The sequence below is a fragment of the Hippocampus bargibanti genome, linkage group LG12 (genome assembly GCF_051943395.1).
Source record: "Hippocampus bargibanti isolate YZ-2025 linkage group LG12, ASM5194339v1, whole genome shotgun sequence".
In the NCBI taxonomy this organism is placed as follows: Eukaryota; Metazoa; Chordata; class Actinopteri; order Syngnathiformes; family Syngnathidae; genus Hippocampus; species Hippocampus bargibanti.
Window position 1 is genome coordinate 13,423,599 of NC_142745.1, and position 24,907 is coordinate 13,448,505.

General features: G+C 39.4%; 1 protein-coding gene across 2 annotated transcripts in view; it reads left to right on the top strand.

Moving 5' to 3' along the window:
- The first annotated feature begins 1,608 nt into the window (after nucleotides 1-1,608).
- Nucleotides 1,609-24,907, top strand: part of ece1 (endothelin converting enzyme 1) — a 34,162-nt gene continuing 10,863 nt past the window's right edge. The window contains exons 1-10 of one of the 2 annotated variants that reach the window (XM_089010221.1): nucleotides 1,609-1,675; nucleotides 15,246-15,332; nucleotides 17,937-18,075; nucleotides 20,087-20,299; nucleotides 20,390-20,514; nucleotides 21,323-21,469; nucleotides 21,542-21,607; nucleotides 21,870-22,058; nucleotides 23,187-23,329; nucleotides 24,095-24,209. In XM_089010221.1, the coding sequence (XP_088866347.1) occupies nucleotides 15,246-15,332; nucleotides 17,937-18,075; nucleotides 20,087-20,299; nucleotides 20,390-20,514; nucleotides 21,323-21,469; nucleotides 21,542-21,607; nucleotides 21,870-22,058; nucleotides 23,187-23,329; nucleotides 24,095-24,209 (1,224 nt within the window). In that variant the 5' untranslated portion in view covers nucleotides 1,609-1,675. Of the gene's footprint in view, nucleotides 1,676-14,938; nucleotides 15,333-17,936; nucleotides 18,076-20,086; nucleotides 20,300-20,389; nucleotides 20,515-21,322; nucleotides 21,470-21,541; nucleotides 21,608-21,869; nucleotides 22,059-23,186; nucleotides 23,330-24,094; nucleotides 24,210-24,907 lie in introns of those variants that run through there. The other variant, XM_089010220.1, reaches the window with a different exon arrangement.

Below are 24,907 nucleotides of genomic sequence, written 5' to 3' on the forward strand. Positions count from 1 at the left end.
GAGTGCTGTGAGCGGCGCACTGTGGACTCGATGCGCCCTCTGTAGGGTGGCTTTGTGCGTGTTTTCATGACAACGTTTTATAGTTTATACCATCAGAGAATGCAGTACAGTACAAATAAAAATGACAACAGAAAAAATACATTCACATTTACAAATATTTTTTATTGATACTTAAGTATAACATATAACAAAACATAAAATCGATTGTAAAATATTCACACAAAAAATAAATGAAACAAAATAGAATAGAAATTTAAAAAAGGTCAAATAGTTTAACGTTTCGTTTTGCCCTTAGTGGCTTAGTTGATTCTGTGAAGGAATTGAATTTCTGACTGATCACTTAATATTCATTTACATTGTTATATTTGCTAATTGTTATCATTTTTCTTTTCAATTCGTTTATTTTGTTATTGTTTTGTGAATTATATTATTATTATTATTATTATTATTATTATTATTATTATTATTATTATTATTATTGTTGTTGTTGTTGTTAGTAATAGTAATAGTCGTTGTAGTATTATTATTCATAGTGCTATATTTTTGTATTTAACAATGATAACAATAACAATAATAATATTATAATATTCTTGTTTTTAATAATATTTTTATTCTTAATAATACTATATAGCGAATGTTTCATTCAAGGTTACTGAAGCTGTCGTGGTACACTCGCCTAACTTCTTTTTACGCATTTTTATTTGCTAATTGTTCATCATTTTTCTTTTCAAATCGGTTTTGTGTTGTATTATTTTATTATTTTTTATTTGTTTGGTGAATTATAATAATAATAATAATAATAATAATAATAATAATAATAATAATAATAATAATAATAATTATTATTATTATTATTATTATTATTATTATTATTATTATTATTATTAGTAGTAGTAGTAGTAGTAGTAGTAGTAGTAGTAGTAGTAGTAGTAGCAGTAGGTGTAGTAGTAGTAGTAGTAGTAGTATCAGTAATAGTATTCATAGTGCTATACTTTTGTATTTAATAATAACAATAATTATGTTGTTATTAATATTTTTATTCGTAATAATAATACTAAATAGCAAATGTTTCGTTCAAGGTCACTGAGGCTGTCGTGGTACACTCGCCTGACTTCTGTGCAGGCAGCATTGAGTATCGATCCCCACTCAGTGACAGTTTGGTTGTAGATATGAATGTTTGTTCGTGTCTGTATAACATGCCCTGAGACTGACAGACGATAACCAGTTCATATGGGATAGGCTCGAGCACACCACCGCGAATGTATTCCGGATAAGAGCGAAATGAGAATGGATGAATGCATGTTTCGTTCAAATGCTAATAAATGCATTTCACTTAAGAAATGTCGTCGTCCCAGCATCATCAAACGTTTCGTGACTTTTCATAAACAACACTTGCGAACGCAGGGCGTTAGACAAAGCAGACTATTCAAATAATAGAGATATTGACTGATCCCCCCTAAAATAAGTGGGAGTGTGTGCTCCCCGACAGTGCTCCCCCACTTCCGGTATGACGTTCCCAGAGATATGAGAAGGATTCTGACGCCATGGCGCGCAAAGGCGTCTTGGATTGGATGGCGAGGTGGGCAGGCTCACTGTTTTCTCCCCACCTCCAGTCCCTGGGGCCAGAAAAGACGCACTGACCGAGTTACGACAGTGGAGACAATCTGACGGCGAGGTGAGTACACTTTCTTTTGTTGGTGTGTATTTACACACGTGACAGCCTTTTCTCGTTTTGAGATAACCCCCAAACTGCGTGAATTTCAACTTCCGGGGTGGGGGGCGCAAACGTGTATCACGTGTCCGTGAATGTTCATTTTTGACTCGAAAAGCGTCTATTCCTTTTGTAAAAAATCACGTAAAACATTGTATATGTGTGCTTATACGCCTATTATAAGTGTATCTACGCGAGGGGGCTGATGTGAACGATATTTACATTGGAAAAAAAGCTGGATAAACCAATCCTGCCTGTCAACAATCTATACGGCTCATTCCAGAATTAGGGGACAAAATTCTTGGAAAAAACAAAACAAAAAAAAAAAAAACACGACATGCATTTTAAACTCACTGACAAAATAGCCACCCATTCATATAGCTCAACCATTAACTGTTTTTATGAAAACACAGTAGTGTCTTGACCTACGAGTGTATTTTACAATACAATACAATACAATACAATACAATACAATACAATACAATACAATACAATACAATACATATTGGTTTAAATAGCACTTTAACAACAGCCGAAGCTGCATTGCAAGCTTCATTCAGACCTCTGGCAATGTTTTTTTCCACCCACGAGGGGGCAGCATTATTTTTTTTTGTACAGCCACTCCCATTTCAAGCTCAGATAACTCCAATCCGTTATAACTAAGGAATTAACTCTTTTTTTTCTGATGTAAAAAGAGAGCCCAAGGTTTCTTACGCTGCATTGAATGTTTATGTAGTCCTAAAACTCAGTATTCTGTGGGTCCTGCAATTTGAGTGAAAATGACAAAAACCCTGGCATTGGAGTGGACATATATTTGCACATCGTCTGGCAGTGAATGAGTTAAATCTTTTTAGTTCATTCAATTAAATATAAGTTGAATGGCACTATTCAAATCTTTTTTGATATATGGTTGAAAAAAAATTCCCAAACTTCACTGGAGCTGGTTTTGTTTTCATGTTAAAAATGTGGATCATCAATCAGTGTATTCTTCTGCTAATACACTGGTATGTTATTTTTATTCACATCATAGTTCCTTATCATGTGCAGGAAATATTATTACCATACAGAACAGGATGGTACAAGTGACCCCATTCAGAGTGAGTGATAGGTGTTATATCAGACACACGCACACATGTACTTTCACAATATGACTTTTGAGTGACTTGTTTGCTCAACAGTTATTCATTAGTGAAATGTCTAGAGATCTTGTGGCCAAGAGCCACAACAAACAGCTGTATAGGAGGAAGCACTGCTTATCATCTTTGTCTGTGTTATGACTCGAAAGCCACCGAAGGCACCAGCATATAGCACTCCTTTTAAAGAAATTGGTTTGGTTCACATTTTAAACAGTTGCCAGGAAAGAAGTGGAAATGTTTTGTTTTCCGTGTCAAACAGGTTTGAAATGACCTATACTTGTTCTCTCTGAGCCTTGAACACTATAATAACACTATAATAAGTCCTAAGTCCCAAGACAATGTCCAGGACAGAACGCAAATCTGGAACAAAGAAACAAGGCATTGAATCTTAAATTTGTACTCTTGGTAAGCAGAGGAAAGTTTTTTTTGTGCTTTTAAGGAGGCAGTTGACAGTTTAACAACATTTATCATGTGTTAGAACTGATGTCCTTTGTACTGATTATTCGCGGAATTTGATGGCTGCATGTGGTGTCTGATGATAAAAGGCTGTAAAAAGGGAAAGGGAGGACCCATCTGAAAAGCTATGGTTAATAAAAACATTTAATTTGAAGGCAAGTAGTACAAAGGCTATATTGTGTGGATGTGGTTCTGTATTTTTACCCAGCCACTAGCCTAGCGGATCATTTTATAGGCGTAGGAAGGCAAGAGTGGGGGGGGGGGGGTATTTGCAAAAAAAATAGCTGAGAGAAGCAGGCAATATCTTGCCTTGGTGGCTAGCCTACCTCATTGCGCCTAAAGGTGGGTGCAAAAACAATTTATGTTTATTTTAACTCATTCACTGCCACTCCAGTGCCATGGTTTTTTTCATTGTCGCTCGAATTCCAGGACCCACAGAATATTTAGTTTTAGGACTACATAAACATTCAATGCAGGCTCAGAAACCTTAGACTATCTTCTTTCATCAGGAAAAAGAGTTAATTCCTAAATTATATGGGTCTGAAGTTATATGAGCTTGAAATTAGGGTGGCTGGTCAAAATGCAATGGAATACATACATATTGGTTTATATCACGCATGAAGCTGGAACAAAGCGCTAACAAGGAAAAACAGGGAACTGCTGCCCCATCATGGAAAGGAAAAACATTGCCATATGTCTGACCAGCGCTTTATCGGCACCCCAGAAAGAAAAACTAAAACCCAAACAAATTCGGGAATGGCACTCTCCGGCATATTTTCAATTCCCGAATAAATTCGGGAATGGCAGTGAATGAGTTAAGAACCCTGCCTTGGGACTTTGGCGGCTGAAAATTAGTACCGTTATTTACCATTTACTCAGTTTGTGAGGATAAGCAGATCAGAAAATGAATGATGAATTGATAAGTTCTCCACACACAAAACAAAATAGTCCAAACTTTTATTGGTTTCAATTTCAATGGTTCTGGCAGAAATCCCCCCAAAAATGAGAATAAATGGAACTGTATAGTGCCACTTAGCAGTTTTTTTGACGACCATACTAGTGCAGCGTGTTCTACCGGAAACAAATTCCTTGCGTGTTCTACATACTTGGCAATAAAGATGATTCTGATTCTGATTCTGATTTCATAGAATGAAAAAAAGTAGGGTCTTAAAGTAATATGCCCTCAGTACTTGGGCTTGCTTTTAAATTCATGACACCTTCAAGCTGTGATTTGACCAGGCATGTAAGCAGCTCAGGTGTGATTGTAGCCCAAGTTGCTTTGATGTTGGCCTTCAAATCGTCTGCATTTGGTCATTTTTGTTTCCCCAATTTCCAATTGACAGTAGCTCATATACTGTATTTTAAATGGGGCTCAACTCAGATTACATTGCTAGAAAATGAAGTACTGTTAAGCTGTTAAGCTAAGTATTGGTAGTCAGTGTTCTAAATTAACTTTTATCAACACCAGACAATGTGAATAAAGTGAACATAGTCATCTCACACGTTCTTCGTTTCGTCCTCAAAAGTTGATAGTTGTTGTGCTCTCGTAGAAGCAGCTCCAGGGCTCCCAGCCCACCAGTGTGCGCGCCACACACCAAACTGTGATTGTGCAATCGAAACACTTAGTTTCGATTGCACAGAGTTCCAAATGCATGAGCAGCATCAATCACAAAGTACTCAGAAAACATTGACAACATAACATCTTACACAAAGTGTGCATGTGTCTGTGAGTGTTGGTCATTTAGCGTTTAATATTTATTGAAATAGGGCAAGCAACAATCTGGCATCAATTCACAAACTGAGGCAAAATGTTGTTGTCTCTAAAATGTGAATCTGGATAACTCCAGATTCACATTTTAAGTATAACTTCTGTCAAGTCATCATTCGGTGCAAATCATCAGAGTAAAGTAAGGAGTAAATTGGAGTCTGGTCTCTGGCTGAACCACTCAAGGACATTCACAGAGTACAGTAGGTGTAAAGCCATTCATTGGTTGACTTGGCACTGTGCTCATCGTCGGTGCCCTGTTGGAAAGTAAACCTTCCACCCAGTCAGAAATACTTATCTTATCCACCATATATTGGAACTTTGCAGCATTCATTTTTGAATCAGTCCCTATGGTTGAAAAGCCATCCCCAAAGTATGATGAATTAATGACTATAGGGAAAGTAATGGAACATGAAGTTTGGCATTCTTGCAACTAAGTGCAACATGCATTTGCCTTTTGGCACACTTATTGCGAGGCACCACGTCCCAGTTAGGAAAAAGTGGCTCCCGTATAGACAATCTACACACTGGCCTGATTAGTGTTCACGGACGACCACTGGATCTCTGAGGTACCATGTCCCAGTTACTAAGGAGTGGCTTCCGTACAGACGATCTACACACTGGTCTGATTGGTGTTCACGGTCCACCACTGGATCTCTGACAGAGTGACCATCAAGTACTAGGTCTCACCCCTGACTGAGGTCCTTCTCCACCGATTCCTCAGTTTAGATGATAGGGTTTAGCTCTTGGAATAGTCCTGGTGGTTTTTAACTACGAATTACAGATGAGGGGGGCCACTGTGCTCATCGGAATCTTCAAACCAGCACAATTTTTTTCTGTTCCCTTTGACAGATTTGTGCCTTGAATCTTATCTATCCTTGAGATCTACAGATAACGACTTAGACTTTTATGTCACCTGTGGGGGCTTTTTCCAGACACTACAGACAACTGCTTTCACTTTCATGTCACCCGTGGGGCCTTTGTCAGACAGGTTTGGGACTTTGTCAATAATTTCTAGTCAAATCAACCTTTTTGAAACCTCTTAAAGGGCAACCGACGTCTCTGGACAAATTGTGTCCATAATTTGTAAAATGGCATCCAATGACTTCTACTGGGCGTATTTTAAAAATACATTTTAAGACTCGCGCTGAATATTCAGGAAGTCTTGTTTTTGAGTTGGTGACGAGTCCGTACGTGACGTCACTGAAGGAATGCTCCCTGACCGAAAAAAAGACACATTGTAGCAGTCCTTCCATCACGTCAATATATTTTGCTGTATTGTTTGGTATGAAAACCTTGTGTTGCACCCAAAAGCCGCCAGAAGAGAGTGTCCAAGCTCCATATAAGGAATTTATCAGCCTGTGGAAACGGAGGTGGCCACAGGAGGTCGCCATTTTGTGCCTCTTTTCTGGTGATCGTTTCTCCCCAATGTTGCCTCAAAATGGCACGGAATAAATTCTTTAATCGATTGCAAACATGTATGCCTTTCTCTTCAGAACTATTTGAATCATATTCATAACTGGAGGTGTAACAAGAAAGCATGTTCTCCGAATCTGAAGCCATTGTTTTGATTCTCAAGCAATGCAAGACGTCTTGGCGTGACGTCACAAACTGGGGGCGGGACTTTCTGAAAATGCCCAATTCGCAACTCAATTTTTTTGCAGATTTTGGACACTTTAAGTCATTTTTATTGGTGTTTTGCATTTGAATACAAATATTATACTGCGTGTTTTGGGTATTTTAGATGCTATACAACGTTTTTCTGATGTCGGTTAGGAAACAAAAGAGTGATGTCGGTTGTCCTTTAAAGGAAAACCGACGTCACTTTTTTGTTTCTGTTTTAGTCAAATGCAAAACACCAATAAAATGACTTAAAGTGTCTAAAAACTACTTCAAATGGAACCCGGAAGTGGCCAGTTTCAGAAGGTCCCGCCCCCTTGTTCGTGGTGTCACGCCAAGACGTCTTGCCTTGCTCGAGAATCAAAACAATGGCTTCAGATTCGGAGAATATGCTTTGTTGTTACCCATCCAGTTATGAATATGATTCAAATAGTTCTGAAGAGGAAAGCATACATGTTTGCAATCGATTAAATTATTTATTCCGTGTCATTTTGAGGTATCTGGGGGGGGGGGGGGGATGTAGCACCCAAAAGAGGCCGAAGATGCCGACAAAGCTGATATATGGGCTGATTAATTCCTTACAATTTTTGTCAGCGAATATCAAATAGATGCTCGGTGCAACACACAAGGATTCACCATCGCGTTATTTATGTGTTTTCCTTCTAATTTTGCCATCAACACGGATCAACACGAAGTTTTCAGACCAAACAAAGTACCACAAAATGCATTGAGGTGATGAAAGGACTGCGTCAGTATGTCCTTTCTTGAGTCAGGGGCATTCCATCAGTGACGTGACGTGAGGACGCGTCACCATCTCGAAAACAAGACTTCCTGAATATTCAGTGCAAATCTTAAAGCGTAAAATACAGCTATATGCGGTGGAATGTTTGTAAAATACGCTCAGTAGAAGTCAGTAGGAGCATGGTGCTGTTGGATGCATTAGTGAGGTAATTATTTGAAAAAAGGCACATTTCCTTGACAATTTTCTGCCCAAATTAATCCATGAATTAGAAAAGAAAGATCATCATCATTACACCGTTATTATGAAAGTATACTATTTCTTCATGCAGGAGGTCTACTCTTCTTCCCGTTTTCTCCTCCTCCGCTTCATGAGCAGTAAATAGTATTACGTATCAAACCACATCGTGGATTTCGTATCAAACAGTATCAGAATCAGATCGGAGTCATCTTTATTGCCAAGTATGTAGAACATACAAGGAATTTGTCTCCGGTAGAACACGCTGCACTAGTATGATTACAGTAAAGTCTCGTTATATCGATATTCAAGGGAGTCCGAAAAAATATCGATATAACCGGGACTATCGATATATCCGACCCTGTTTGCATGTAATTTTCTCCGTGCGTGCATAGAAATAGTATCGATATAACCGGGACTATCGATATATCCGATATCGATATAACGAGACTTTACTGTATTTAAAAAAAATTGCAAAGAGGCACTATACTGTCCAGTTATATTTGGGTTACTGTTTAGAGAGCTAACGGCTTGGGGGAAGAAGCTGTTTAAATACCTGCCTGATTTAGTGCGCATGGATCGGTAGCGCCTGCCTGAGGGGAGTGGCTGGAAATGGTGGTGGGCAGGGTGCGGAGGGTCCAGTAGTATTTTCCCCGCCCTTGTTTCGATCATGGATTTTAATTGCGGGTGTTTTGTAATAGTATGTTTACATTTCTATTTTGAATTGTATTTCAAATGGCCAACTAATGCAAACAAAAATTCTCTATAAAGTAAAGAATACAAACTGAAAAACTGATTTAATTTACAATGCACAACTATTATAACACAAACACACCTGAACTACACACAGAGGAATGTAAAGCATTGCTGAGCTGCAGCATTAACATCAATAACCATGTGCTTGCAAATTCCAGATGTTTTTTCTGGCAATGCCGCTCCTAAAATAAACATTTTTTGTCCCTAATAATAATGAAGAAGCAGCTTAGCTCACTTTATTTGTCCACCGCTGCCACATTCTCATGATTATCAGGGTGTTTTCCTCTCCGTAAAGGAAATGTCATTGCTGTGGCATGGGAAAAAAGTGACCTTTTCCTGCATCGCGTTGACGTCTAAGGTCAGGCGCTAAACCCCTGAGACGACCGCGCTGCTAGCTATCTTTCCCTCTCGAGAAGGCAATCCAACCGCGGCCTTTTGAATTGTGAAGTGCAAGAGTGCTGAGGGCGAGTGTTTGCCTGTTGTGGAATGGCTACATATCTTTCGGTCCATTCCATATGGGAGAACAAACAAACAAACAGCAAGCGCCGGGGTGATACGGCATCGGAAAGCTCATGTTACTAGCACATGGTGTGCCTGTGTGCGTTCATTTTGTGTTGTCGCGTTTGTCATTGTGTGAAACTAATGCTGTCTTTTACTCATGTCGCTTTGTGTACGTGTGTTTGTATGTCTGTGTCAAGTGTGTGTATATTTAGGGTGCTTTTTCTTGTCTGCGCATCATTGTCTATTTTGTACTAATGGCACATTTTGTACGCGTCTCCGCTTATATCTTTTGTGTGAGTGACTTTTTGTCTGTTTGTGTGTAACTTTGCATGTTTGTCCATGTGTGTGTGTGTGTCTGTGTGTGTGTGTGCGCGTGCGTGTGTGTGTGTGTGTGTGTGTGTGTGTGTGTGTTCTGACTTTATAATCAGAATTCTGACTTTATTCTTAGAATCCTGAATTTAATCTAAAAAATGTTGACATTAACTCATTCACTGCCAGACGTGTGCAAAAATGTGGCACTTCAGTGCCAGGGTTTTTGTCACTCGAAATCCAGGACCCACAGAATATTGAGTTTTAGGACTACGTAAACATCCAATACGTCTGTGTAAGCTCTCAGTCGTACAGGAGTGGTCCATCGATGAGAAGGTTTCTTCAGCCGTCATCTGTACAAATTTGAAGGTTTCTGACGTTTCGCCTCCTATCCAAGAGGCTTCGTCAGCGAACTAAAGTCTGACTGGTTGTATCGGCCCTATTTATATATCCCTAATGTCCAGACATGGCGGCGCCGGACACAGCTATGATAGGTCCCTCCTCTCAGGTTGGGGAGAGCAGAGGACCACTCCCTGTGGCCCCACTGATTGTTCCTACATTCCTGACTAACGACTGGCCTATTTGCCCCACTCCCACCGGTATCACCTCATCAGCATTACGAATGTTGCCTAACTTGTTTTGCCTAAGCAGGCTATTGTATGAACGATCCAAATTGAACCTCACCCCACCTGACCGGTTTAATGAAGGATTTTGTGGTTTTATAAGAATCACTTCTTTTACCCCCCTTTCAAACCATCTATGTTCTTTCGCTAAGATTTTAACCTCATTGTCGTCAAATGAGTGGTTGCTAGCTTTTAGGTGCAAATGTACTGCCGATTGAGGCCCACTTGTATTATCCCTGCGATGTTGATAACGTCTTTTTTTGAGAATTTGTTGAGTCTCCCCAATGTACTGCTCTTTTTAATTTTCATTCTTACAATGTATTGAATAAATATATATATATAATGTATTTCATTTGGTAGCAAATCTTTTGGATGCACTAATTTTTGCCTTAATGTGTTTATCGGTTTGAAATGAGTAGGAATTTTGTGTTGACAAAGGACTATTTGTAATTTTTCAGAAATTCCTGCAATGTAAGGTACTGCTACTCCTCTCCTTTTTGTATCTTGAGAATTTTTGGTTTCATTCCCTATTGTTTCTTTCTGACATTTGTTGAATGACCACTGAGGGTACCCACAGTTAGTGAGTGCTCTCCTGATATGTTTTGACTCCTTTTCTCTACCTTCAATGCTAGTTGGTATTAGTTTAGCCCTATGCTGGAGGGTTCTGATAACTCCTAGTTTGTGTTGTAAAGGGTGGTTAGAGTCAAAAAGTAAGTATTGGTCAGTGTGAGTAGCCTTCCTAAAGACTTCTGTTTTTAGCGCTCTGTCCTCTTTTATAATTACTTTACAATCCAAGGAGGCTAGTTGGTTCTCTTTAATGTCCTCACGAGTAAATTTAATGTTGATGTCTACAGAGTTGAGGTGATCTGTGAAGGATTGAATTTCTTGTTTTTTAATTATGACAAAAGTATCGTCCACATATCTAAACCAGTGTCGAGGTTTTGTCCCCGGGAAGGATGTGAGGGCCTGTTTCTCCATCTCTTCCATGTACAGATTAGCCACTATGGATGAAACTGGTGAGCCCATAGCACAACCAGCACAACCGGCGCCGCCATGTCTGGACATTAGGGATATATAAATAGGGCCGATACAACCAGTCAGACTTTAGTTCGCTGACAAAGCCTCTTGGATAGGAGGCGAAACGTCCGAAACCTTCAAATTTGTACAGATGACAGCTGAAGAAACCTTCTCATCGATGGACCACTCCTGTACGACTGAGAGCTTACACAGACGTATTGCTGCCAACTTTGGGAGAGACATCCTTCTGCTGGCACGTAACTTAGAAAAGGCCACCTTTAAATTAGCTGACTTAAAGAACCACCTCAGATTCAATCTTAGATGTAGACAGAGCCGGTTAATTCCTAAATGCTTGAAGCAAGCACCCCTGGAACCTGGATACTGAGCCGATAAAATGCAACAAAATTATACTAGGAAAATACTAAATTTGCAAATTAGGAGACTTAACATAGAGATGAAAAACAAACAGTCAGAAATAGAAACTTAATAGCGATTACAAACTAAACTTACCCACAAAATCTATCAGGAAGTGTGTGAATTTACTAAATCCGGATATATGAGGCAGCACAGCAAAACTAAAGAGAGACAAAAGGGTAAATTTCAAAAATGACATTTACTGAAACAATCTCGGATACTGAGAAACACGCGAAAAATTAGGAATGAGCAGATTTCAAGGGAGAATTGGATCAAAAATTTGTCAGACAGAGATCTCTCAGAGGCAGAAAAGGCAGTACTAACCAAAGGTTTAAATTTCTCAGTAACTCCTAAAACAATACCTACAATAGATTATATCACAGCTACTGAATCGGCTATTAAAATTAACAAACTTTCGTATGCAGAGGCAGATGATCTACGCATTAAAATATCAGCCCTTCTCAATAGTGCCAAACTACCTCCGTCCAACATAACATTAGAAGAGAGAAAGGCGTTAACTACTCTACAAAAAGACCAAAATATTACTATTTTGCCAGCGGACAAGGGCAGATGCACAATTGCTTCTCAACACATTGGATTATGAAGACAAAATAAACAGGTTAATCAGTGATTCTAACACTTATGGGCAACTAAAAAGGGACCCTTCCAATAGATACAAGAAATAAATGATAGACTGTCTCCAAAAGTGAGAGAAAGGAAAACATATAGACAGACAGATGTATTTTAGATTATACCCGGGAGAGGCCACGCCATGTATCTATGGCCTGCCAAAAATACATAAAGAAGGGTTCCCCCTCAGACCCATTGTTTGTAGCATTGACTCCTCTACATACAATGTAGCCAAATATTTAAAAACTATCTTAGCTCCGTTGGTTGGTAACACAGAATATCACGTAGAGAACACCACAGGGTTTGTAGAGAGGATCAAAGACCTCATATTGGAAGCTGAGGAGACTTTGGCATCATACGATGTGACTTCTCTCTTTACATCTGTCCCAACCCCAACAGCAGTCTCAGTGGTGAGGACGAGACCGCTGGCGGACGTTTCTCTGCATGAAAGAACCAAACTTAAAGCGGATCACATCTGCCAATTATTGGAATACTGCCTTAATACAACGTATTTTCAATTTCAGGAGAAATTTTATAAACAAATTCATGGTTGTGCTATGGGCTCACCAGATACAAAAAGGAGAGGAGTAGCAGTACCTTACATTGCAGGAATTTCTGAAAAATTACAAATAGTCCTTTGGCAACACAAAATTCCTACATATTTCAAACCGCTAAACACATTAAGGCAAAAATTAATGCACCCAAAAGATTGGCTACCAAATGAAAAACAAAGTAATGTAGTTTATTCAATACATTGTAAGAATGAAAATTGTAAAGAGCAGTATATTGGGGAGACTCAACAAATTCTCAAAAAAAGACTATCAACATCGCAGGGATAATACAAGTGGGCCTCAATCGGCAGTACATTTGCACCTAAAAGCTAGCAACCACTCATTTGACGACAATGAGGTTAAAATCTTAGCGAAAGAACATAGATGGTTTGAAAGAGGGGTAAAAGAAGCGATTCTTATAAAACAACAAAACCCTTCATTAAACCGGTCGGGTGGGGTGAGGTTCAATTTGGATCGTTCATACAATAGCCTGCTTAGGCAAAACAGGTTAGGCAACATTTGTAATGCTGATGAGGTGATACCAGTGGGAGTGGGGCAAATAGGCCAGTCGTTAGTCAGGAATGTAGGAACAATCAGTGGGGCCACAGGGAGTGGTCCTTGGCTCCCCCCAACCTGAGAGGAGGGACCTATCATAGCTGGACATTAGGGATATATAAATAGGGCCGATACAACCAGTCAGACTTTAGTTCGTTGACGAAGCCTCTTGGATAGGCGGCGAAATGTCCGAAACCTTCAAATTTGTACAGATGACGGCTGAAGAAACCTTCTCATCGATAAACATCCAATACATCATTAGACACCTTAGACTCTCTTCTTTCATAAAAAAGAGTTAAATCCTAAATTATATGGGTCCGGAGTTATATGACTGTGAAATGAGTGTGGCTGTCCAAAATACAATGCAATACATACATATCGGTTTATATAGCGCTTTAACAACAGCTGAAGCTGTAACTAAGCGCTAACATAGAAAAAAGGGAAATGCTGCCCCCTTCTGGAAGGGCAAAAACATTGCCAGAGGTCTGCCCAGCGCTTTATCGGCAACCAAGCATGGAAAAACAAAACCCGAACAAATTCAGGAATGGTGCTCTACGTCATATTTTCAATTCCCAAATAAATGTGTGAATGGCTGTGAATTAGTTAAGTTTGAACTGAGGTGGCAATCTACTTTTTACCACGTCCACCTCAGAGCGCAGAGGTGTAACGTTCAACCTACCCTTCTTGAACACGCTCAAGACAGTTGAGATGATCGTGGACTTCAGGAAACATCCATCACCACAGCTACCCCTCACACTATCCAACTCCCTGGTGTCAACCGTTGAGACCTTCAAGTTCCTGGGAATCACAGTCTCCCAGGACATGAAGTGGGAGGTCAACACCAACTCTATCCTGAAAAAGGCCCAACAGAGAATGTACTTCCTGAGGCTGCTAAAGAAGCATGGCCTGCCACAGGAGGTGCTGCAACATTTCTACACGGCTGTCATCGAATCCATCCTGTGTTCTTCCATCACCGTTTGGTTCGGGGCCGCCACAAAAATGGACAAAATCCGACTTCAACGGACAGTTAGGACGGCGGAAAAAATCATTGGCACCGCCCTACCCACTCTCGAGGACTTGCATACTGCAAGAATCCAAACTAGTGCGCGGAAAATCCTACTGGACCCTCCGCACCCTGCCCACCACCTTTTCCAGCTACTCCCCTCAGGCAGGCGCTACCGATCCATGCGCACCAAATCCAGCAGACATTTAAACAACTTCTTCCCCCAAGCCATTAACTCTTTGAACTCTTTCAACAGTAGCCAAAATGGAACTGTATAGTGCCACTTAGCAGTTTTTTTTTGACAACGATACTAGTGCAGCGTGTTCTACCGGAAACAAATTCCTTGTGTGTTCTACATACTTGGCAATAAAGATGATTCTGATTCTGATTCTGATTCTGATTCTTCTGTGGACTTGGCTTGCCCACGTGGGTTTTCTGCAGGTATTCCATTTTCCTCCCATATTCTGAAAACACAGGATCATAGCAGGATCATGGGCTCAAAACTGCGCCAATGTGAGTGTGAGCACAGATGTTTGTTTATCTATATGTGGCCCGCTATTGGCTGGCAACAAGTTCAGGGTATCCTTCACCTACTGCCCAAAGACAATGGGTGATATGCTCCAGCACACACACGACATTTATGAGGGTAAATGGAGTTGAAAATCGAGGGAAGTTGACTCCCACATCAGAGAGGGCTGGTGATGACGCTTTAAAGAGGAGACAAGGGTGCACCAGGCGCTATCAGGTGTCGGTTATCGTGGTGATGGAGCAAGCATGCCATGGGAGGGGAACCTGCTTCTCAGGGCGCCTCCTTCTCTGAGTGTCTTGTCCTATGGAAAAGCCATGAGGTGTGGCCTTTGTCTCCCCCCAAACTTTCTAGGAATGTGCGCAGACACAAAAAAATCACCGTCACCATTTCTTCCTGTTTTTCCACAAGTTCTGTATTCCCTCGCACCAGGAACCAGGAAGTTGTAAAAAAGGGAGAACTTAAGTTTTTATGGGGAGGTATTAGTCTTGTGACGTACGCTTTCAGCTGCCATGGGGAGCGGCTTGGAATGTCTTTGAAAAACTGGTGGACCGGCCCGACCTGATCGTTCACTTGCAATGGACGCCGGGGCGAAACCCGAACTCCCAAAGGCCGACATGGATTAGAGAACGAAAGCGCGGTTGGAGAAGCAACATGGAGGCACTTAGGGACACTCTTGTTCATTTGACTTTTCAGATGTCATCCTACAAAAGAGCCACGCTGGATGAGGAAGACTTGGTAGACTCTGGCGGGGATGACAGCTACCAATCAACACCCATGCAGGTAAGACACACAACAAAAATATTTACTTGATAGCTTTTTAATAAAAAGAAAACTTTCTAAAATGTTCATTTGGAATTATCGGGATAAATCTGTAAAGTGTCAGGAAGTCAACGACATAACCACGTTATGATTTTTAAACCACTGGTGTCAACTTTAAGGCCCGGGGGCCAAATCCGGCCCACCACATCGTTTTTTTGGGACCGTGAAAGCAAATCAAACTTCGGAAATTCCATGATGCTTGCTAAAATCCTAACCAAAATTTCATATTTTTGGATGTAAATCACAATAACAATCACTACTAATAAAGGTAAATCCAATCCATTCCAATTATTCTTGACCTCAGATTTCATCTCTATTCATTAATTTGTTATGTGCTCTATATGTAATATGTGGAGGTGATTAAACATTCTAATGGCTTTCCCCAAATTCATGACGGCCCTCAAGAGGGAACCATACCTACAATGTGTCCCGCGGCATTACTTTGACACCCCTGTTTTAAACTATTGTCTGATTTTGGAAAGTAGTATTTTTTTAATTCTGTTGAGTTTTCTTTTTCAGCAACTATTATTATTATTATTATTATTATTATTATTATTATTATTATTATTATTATTATTATTGTTCTTGTTCTTGTTATTGTTGTTATTATTATTATTATTATTATTATTATTATTATTATTATTATTATTATTATTATTATTATTTGTTGTTTAAATGGAACAAGACAACAAATTCAGGGAACTCACACATCCTGGAAAACCTGGAAAATGTTTGCCCAATTTTCCATTTCAGGAAAATCCCGTATTTTCCGGTGTATAAGGCGCACCCAAAAGCCTTCATTCTCTTAAAAAGACAAGGCTCGTATATGATAAGGCAAAACAAAAGCATTAATGCTAACGTTGACACCTCGAAGCAATGTGAAGTCTTTAGCTGTTTTTGGAGTGTGGGAGAAAGCTGAAGTACTGTATTTTCTGGTGTATAAGGCACAACCAACAGCCTTGAGTTTCTTCAAAAGATGACTCTGCGCCTTATAAGCAGGTGCGCCTTGTATATATGAAGTAATACTGAGACACAAGTCATCTGTCAGCAGTCACAGACTCCATTTCCCCCTGTAGAAGAAGTAGTGCATAACCCCAGCCTTTACTGTAGCGCCTTATAATGTGGTATGCCTTATATTTGGAATATATGTATATATTATATTTGGGTTATTATTTTTTTTATTCATTGAAGGTGTGCCTATAGCCCGTTGCACCTTATATATGTAAAAAAAATGAAAATATACCATTCATTGGTTGGTGCACCTTATACTCCGATCCACCTTATACACCGGAAGTTAGTGTACATACTGTAAAATATGGGTTTCTACCTGTCTCCAACCCATCAACAACAGCTCAATAGTCATTCAGCTGTATTTCATTATCTGGATGGAATTGTCATTTAAAGGACAACCGACACCATTTTTTGTTTTCTGACATCAGAAAAATGTTTTATAGCATCTAAAATACCCAAAACACGCAGGCTGATATCTTTAGTTATGCAATGCAAAACACCAATAAAAAAGTGTCCCAAAACTGCCATAAAATGAGCTCGGAACTGAAGATATTCAGAAAGTCCCGCCCCCTTGTTCATGAGAATCAAAACAATGATTTCAGAGAGCTCAGATTCGAAGAAGATGCTTTCTTGTTACTCATCCAGTTATGAATATGATTCAAATCGTTCTGAAAAGGTAAGCATAAATGTTTGCAATCGATTAAAGATGTCCTTCCGTATCAATTCGAGCTGTCTGGACTCTAATGTAGTGCCCAGAAAATGCACAAGATGGCAGACAATCTCCATTGGAAATGGGCTCATTTGTCTGCTGGGAATTTGTGTAAACGTACACGTTCTTTATGTGTGGTACCGCAATTGGCTGTGACACACAACAATTCACCATTGCATTATGTATGTAGTTTTCCTTCACATTTCGCGATCAACGCTATGTTTTCCTTTACTCTTTGTTTCAGAACTTTGCTGCTGTGTTACTTCGTAGTGAATTGCTGTGTTAATTCGTAGAGTGAATGCTGGCTCGAATGGCTGGCTGCTGCTGCTCACCCGCACAAAAAAAAAAAAAGTTCTTATCCCGTGACTGGAATGTGTCCTTGAGAGTTTTGAAAGGCGCTTAGAAATAAAATGTATTATTATTATTATTATTATTATTATTATTATTATTATTATTAAAACATGACAACAGACAACCGGTGCAGTGCTAGCTGTTAGCTTCCTTTAGATGAATTGCACACGTGCGTTATACGGGTCTTTCCTGGAATCCAGAGTGACAGCTCATTCCTGGAATCGAGACTCAAGAGTTCGCGTTGTTTTTAGCATTGTCGTGTAATGGCATCTGCCGGAGAAAAATCAACAAAAAGTGTGAAAAGTAAATGAAAACTACAGTCGTTTCGGGAGGAATATTCCCAAGCATTTCCTGGACCCCGGCTTTTCTGGTTTCAGAAGTTGGCAGGTATGCAAATGTAGTCTGTGCATTTTAGAACACTCATTAAGGACACATTTTACAAAGGCTTCCAGTTTCCATATGTCCATTTTAAAAGCAGTCAATGTGTGTTCCAGGTGACTCTGCGACAGGCTTGTGGCTCTTCGTGTTGGCCTGAAAGAACTCAGAGGGAGAGGCGGCTTCTGTTTCTTGTGTGTGTGCTGGCTGTAGGCCTATTTGTATCGCTGATCACAGCCGCCGTCTTCTACCGGCAGAGTGAGTACTCATTTTGATCGCCAGCCTGAACACAATGAGGTGGAAAATGTTGCCCAAAGGAGTTGCGCCGTTGACGGGATATGACTCGCCTTCCCAAAAATGGTGTCATGTTGTCTTTTTTATGACCGATACATTCCATTTTGCCTTGAAATGTTATTAATGGGCAATGACTTACCCACGGTTAACAGAATTCTTAAAAATCAAGGAACTGTGACAATGATGCCAAATGCTCTTTTGTTTATGTGAATCAAACCATACCCAAAATAAACGAGGGACAGTCTATTTGCTTGGAATGTTGTCTGCCATGCATGACAAAGTAGCTTGCTAACCAAATGCAACAGAGCACAAGCTCTTACGACATTATCACAGAGGCGTAGGTGCTATTGAAGACTATTGTATTTCATATTTACAATTTGAAAAAAAACTAGGTGTAATTCATTACATTTTCCTGTTTTATTTTTCTTTCTTTTATTATATTATAAAGACCCGCCATGAGTAACGTCGACCTATTAACTCGATGTGCAAAAAAGTGTCCACTCCAGTGCCAGGGTTTTTGTCATTTTCACTCAAATTGCAGGACCCACAGAATATTGAGTTTTAGGGCTACATAAACATTCAATACAATGTTAGAAAGCATAGATTATCTTCTATCTTCAGGAAAAAAAAGCTAAATCCTAAATTATATGGGTCTGGAGGTATCTGAGCTTGAAATGCAGCCGGCTGTACAAAATGTAAATGCTGCCTCTCGTGGGAAAAAAAACCTGCCAGAGGTCTGACCAGCGCTTTATTGGCACCCACTGCGCAAGAAAAAACAAAACCCAAAAAAATTTGGAAATGGCGCTCCACGTCATATTTTCAATTCCCGAATAAATTTGGGGATGGCAGTGAATGAGTTAGCATTTTGGCGAAACCAAAACAATACCCATGGCACACACGTGGGTGCATGCACCTTAAAACTAAGTTAATATTCCTATTTACACAACTGTATTTGAATAGCGATTGCATGGAAATGCTGCAGCCACTCACTTGGCTCTGCTTCAGAACAACTCCTTTACAACCACTCCCGTGAGTTTTCAACATCCCGACAAAAAAAAGAAGCTTGTGAACGAGCCATTTCGTATGTGGGTTTTCCTTATGGTTGCCATGGGACGCCTCATGCCACTTCCTGCCATTCACGAGAGTCTATGTCATGACATACATACAGAAACAAGGATGACTACTCCTCTGGGTGCTAAGCTCTTTCTTTGCTTAGCGGAACTCTGTCCCAAGCAGGCATCGCAGAATGCATTGAGGAGAATGTCTCTCTGTATCTTTGTTTCATCATATTGTCTCTATGCTGTCATATTATGTGTTATTTAGTTTTTTTTTTTGTTCTTTTGACTTCAAGACGGCGCCGCGAGAGTGGCTGCCTTTCCAGCAGCTCATGTATTTTGTTTTTCTACTTTCATTCCTTTCATCACTTTGCTGCTGTGAAATGTACATTTCTCCACTGTGAGACTAATAAAGGCATATCCAATCCAATCCAGTGCAGCATAAGTAATTTTAGATCTTTTCTTTCATCAGAAAAAAAAAAAAATATTTAATTCCTAAATTCTATCGGTCTGAAGTTATATGAGCTTGAAATCAGGGTGGCTCTCCAAAATGCAATGCAATCCAGACATATTGGTTTATATATCGTTTTAACAACACCTGAAGCTGGAACAATGCGCCAACGTGGAAATAAGGAAAATGCTGCACCCTTGTAGAAGGGACAAAAAAACCATTGCCAGCGCTTTATTGGCACCTCCCGCAAGAAAAAAAACAAAACTCGAACAAATTCAGGAATGGCACTTGACGTCATGCTTTTCAATGCCCGAATAAATTTGAGAATGGCAGTGAATGAGTTAATTTGTCCTGCTTAGCTTTTGAAATATTTTCCAATGACACATCATTGTTGCCTAAAAACCTCATGTCCCACAATACACAGAGGAAAGAATAAAATGGCTTAAACCCGCTTGTCTTTCCTCTTCAGCACATCCAGGCGTTTGCCTGACCGAACCATGCATCACCGTGGCCAGTGCTGTTATGTCAGCCTTGGACCGCTCTGTGGATCCCTGCCATGATTTCTACAGCTATGCCTGCGGCGGCTGGATGAACAACAACCCCCTCCCTGAAGGCAAATCCCGCTGGGGCTCTTTCAGCAAGCTGTGGGAGCGCAACATGCTTGTGATGAAGCAATTGTTAGGTGAGTATCGAAAGAGTCGATTCGTGTTTTTTTTTGTCATCGTCACATTGCCATCATCATTTTTTGTTGTTATTGGTGTGATTTGAGCAGAGAACACCACCATGAAAGATCTGAGTCAAGCTGAGGAAAAGGCCCAGCGTTACTATCTGGCCTGCATGAACGAGACAAAGATTGAGGAGTTGGGAGCAAAGCCGTTGCAGGAACTCATCACGCAGGTTTGTGCGTCGCTGCAGTTCCTGTCTCAGCCCAACAAATGCAAAAAGTGTGTCCCATGCCTTTGTGTCAAGTCTGTAATAAATAAATAAATACATGAATGAATAAATAGATAAATGAATAAATAGATAAACGAATGAATGAATAAATAAGTGAATAGATGAATATTTACATAAATACATAAATACGTAAATACATAAATACACGAATACACACATAAATACATAAATATATAAATACATAAACAGAAAAAAACATACATACACAAATACATTAATGCATGAATACAAAAATACATAAATACAAAAATACATAAATACAAAAAACATAAATACATAAATAGAAAAACACACAAATACAGAGATACACAAATACATAAATAGAAAAACAGTTGAATAAATAAATAAATAAATAAATAAATAAATAAATAAATACACAAATACACACATAAATACATCAGTACATAAATACAAAAATACATAAACAGAAAAATACATAAATACATAAATACACAAATGCACAAATACAAAACCACAAAAACACACAAATACATTAATCCATAAATGGAAAAACAGAGAAATACACAAATACACGAATACAAAAATACATAAATAAATATAGAAATACATAAAAACATACATAAATGCATAAATAAATACGCACATAAATAAATAAATAAATAAATAAATAAATAAATAAATAAGTTTAGTGACAAAATGCTTGCACGACAGCCTCCCAATTCTGAGTTATGGATTCAAATATTTTCTCCAACCACTCAGTGTTTCCACCACGTTCTGCTGCTTTCTTCAGATTGGAGGATGGGCCTTGACTGGACCCTGGGACAAAGACAATTTCCAGGAAGTCCTCCGTGCCGTGTCTGCAAAGTACCGCACTTCTCCATTTTTCACAGTGTTCGTCAGTACTGACTCCAAAAATTCCTCCACGAACATTATTCAGGTGAGGAAGCTGAGCACTGATTCTGATATAATTGGACGATGACGTCTGACATGTCCTCTTCTGCCAATGTAGGTGGATCAATCCAGTTTAGGACTCCCATCAAGGGATTACTACCTCAACAAAACGGCCAATGAAAAGGTACACTGTAGTTTTTCATACAACAGGGTTCCATAATGAATTAGCGTTCTTAGTTCTTTACATGGTACATGAAACATCGGACAATTCCTACTTGATAGGCCATAAATAAAATCTCAGACAAAAGAATCGAGTGAATTGCGCAACAGAGATGGAATCCACAGGAGATTGTTTGCATAGTTGAGGATTACCTTACTGCTAATTGTCTGGTCGAGGGAAGTTTCCCACACGCACACACACAGTAATGGCTTTATCCCTTCTGCAGTATCTGACGGCATACCACAACTTCCTGGTGGATTTAGGCATCCTACTGGGAGCCTCCGAGGAAACATCGCGGCTACTTATGGGGGAGATTGTGGACTTTGAGACAACCTTGGCCAACATCACGGTACCTCTGGAGGCCAGACGGGATGAGGAGCTCATCTACCACAAGATGGAGGCCAAAGACCTGAAAGTAAGTTAGAGCTAATCGGTGGAGCATTGTAAAAGATAACAAATACAGTGATACCTCAGCTTACGAACGCTTTAGCCCACGAACTTTTCACCTTACGCACATTAAATTCGCAAGAATATAATCTTGGCATACTAACTAGTTTTCGGCGGACGAACCAAACCACACAGCGCCACGGTGGCTGGCGGACTAGTGTTCCACACCCCCTTTGAGTGCAAACGTTGTTTGCTATCGAGTGAAGTACATTTGCTATTATGGGACCGAAAAAGACCCAATCACAGGCTAGTGTTAAGCCGAAGAGGACACAAAAGAATATTACGGTCGAGTAGAAGTAGGAGATCATCGAAAAACACGAACAAGGTGTGTGTTTGTGTGACTTAGCGTACCAGTACGATAAGTCGACCATTGCTATGTTTGGCTAAGGCTGTTTCACTGTTGTCTAAGCAACGGTCTCAGGCAATAGAAGAGGTTGAAAAACTTCTGTTGATTTGGATTAACAAAAAGCAGCTAGCAGGGGACAGTGTGTGAGGGTATTATCGCTGAGAAAGCACAGCGACTTCACTCGGATATCATCAAGAGGAAACTACATCAAAGACCATCACAAAGGTAAATAAAACAACTTTATTATATAGTACAGTTTATTTCTTTCCTTACAATACAATAGCACATTTCTTATACATAAAATAAGGTATATATTGTGTAATTTTAAGGCCTATTTAGTAGAAAATGATGTTTTATGGGGACCTGGGAACGGATTATTCTAATTTTTAATGATTTCTTATGGGAAATAAATGTTTGGCAGACGAACTTTTCACCTTACACACACTTTCTGGGAACAAATTAAGTTTGTAAGCTGAGGTATCACTGTACAGTGGTACAGCCACTTAGGAATGCTTGTGGAGATTACTCACCAGATTTTTTTAAACTACCAAACTCGAGAACCTCACAAAAACATACAGAAGTCAGGCAGCTAGTGATGAATGACTCAAAAAAGAATATCACAACTTATATTTATTTAACCAAACCATTCATAGCCTAAGCCTACAAGCAAAACTCCACTAGTTGTGCTAGCAAAACTAGCATTGATGCTTCCGGAATGATCATAATCAGTGTTGGCCATTTTGTTTGCAGAGTCTGGCTCCAGCAGTGGACTGGATCCCTTACCTCAATGAGGTGTTTACTCCTGTACCCATCAACGAATCCGAGCCGGTGGTCTTGTATGCCAAAGAGTACCTCCACAATTTGTCGGACCTCATAACAAGCACCAATAAAAGGTCTGATTTCCCTCTTTCGCTTGTCAAATGCTGGCCCTTCCTCTTCAATCGTGATAAAATATCCCCAAAAAAGTTCTGCAGCATATTTGTGATTTCCCCCCTCTGTTTTTTTTTCTTTTTTTGGGGGGGCAATTGGCAAATAATGGGTCGTCATTTTCATCGTGATTTTCTCCCTTTGGTACTCGAAATCAATTTCCATTGTTACCACATTAATATAGATAGTTGTCAATTATTTTTACACACTCTTTTTTTCTTTAGGGTGACCCAACACACCTTGGGAAAGCCATAAATTGAAAAATTACAACAATAACTGAAACTCTGGTAAATGGTCTTCTATAAACTGAATAATGTGTGAGAGTTGTATTAAGTTCATCCTGTCCACATCTAATTTAAAACAGATTATTTTTTTACAGGCTGTTTTTGGGTGTTCAATTACCTGACATGTTTCGGCGTATACTTCCGGTTTTAAATTACATTAAATTAAATTGAATAATGTGTGGTTGTAATTTGAAATAAATAGCTTTTTAATCAAAGCCACAATTGAAATTTTCATGGGTACGCATCTTTTTGGGTCACCCTGTATTTCCTTCTCTGTCCGTGGACTGTTGATTTCAATTTCTTTAGTGTCCTCCATTTTGGACTGCTTCACATTTCAATTGCCGCTCTAAATCATTGGGTCTTGCGTCTCATAGAGTGACGTCACTGAGTGTGAGACAAAAACAGATTTCACGACCCAGTAATTAAATAGCAAGTGTCTTTTTTCAGCCTTCTCAACAACTACATGATCATGAAGGTGGTACGGAAGATGGTGCCCATCTTGGACCAAAGGTTTCAGGATGCAGAGCAGCGCTTCCTCGAGGTCATGTACGGAACTAAAAAGGTGACTATATTTTTTCTTGATTATATTCTATTTATAACTAATAAAGCAGAGTCTCCTCCTTGTGGCCAAAAATGCTGAAAACCAATCCGTATCCATTCCACACGACAAACAACTCAAAGTGACAAAAAAAAACACAAAAACAACAAAATATCAACAAAAATGCACGTCTCGTGTGAGCACTTACTGACGGCTACCTACTCGGGCGCCATCTTGCACTTCATATGTATGTACAGGATAAACATATGTTTGACATTTCAAAAATTTTACGTTATGCTCATCACTACCTCTTAAACATAGTGAAAATATGTTTTTAAAAAACAGTCCTGATTGAAGGAGAGTCTTTTGGCAGTGTTATGCTTTGTTGCAGCACTACACAGGAAACAGCTTTTGTAAAGCAGTCCGTGAAATGAGTGCAGATGACCTTTAAGCGTTTATCGGGGTGAGGTCCTGTTTGTTTTGCACGCCGTTCAAGCTGTAATAACAAAGACAGGGTGTCTGTGACTTTTATGAGGCTTGTCTTACTCCAGGACCCACAGAATATTGAGTTTTAAGACTACATAAACATTCAATGTAGTGTAAGAAACCTTTGAAACTCTTCTGTCATTAGAAAGAAATAGAAGAAGATGAAAGAACATGTTTTTTAAATTAACAACATTCATTATTAATAATTAAAACAATTTAAAATATTAAAATAAAAT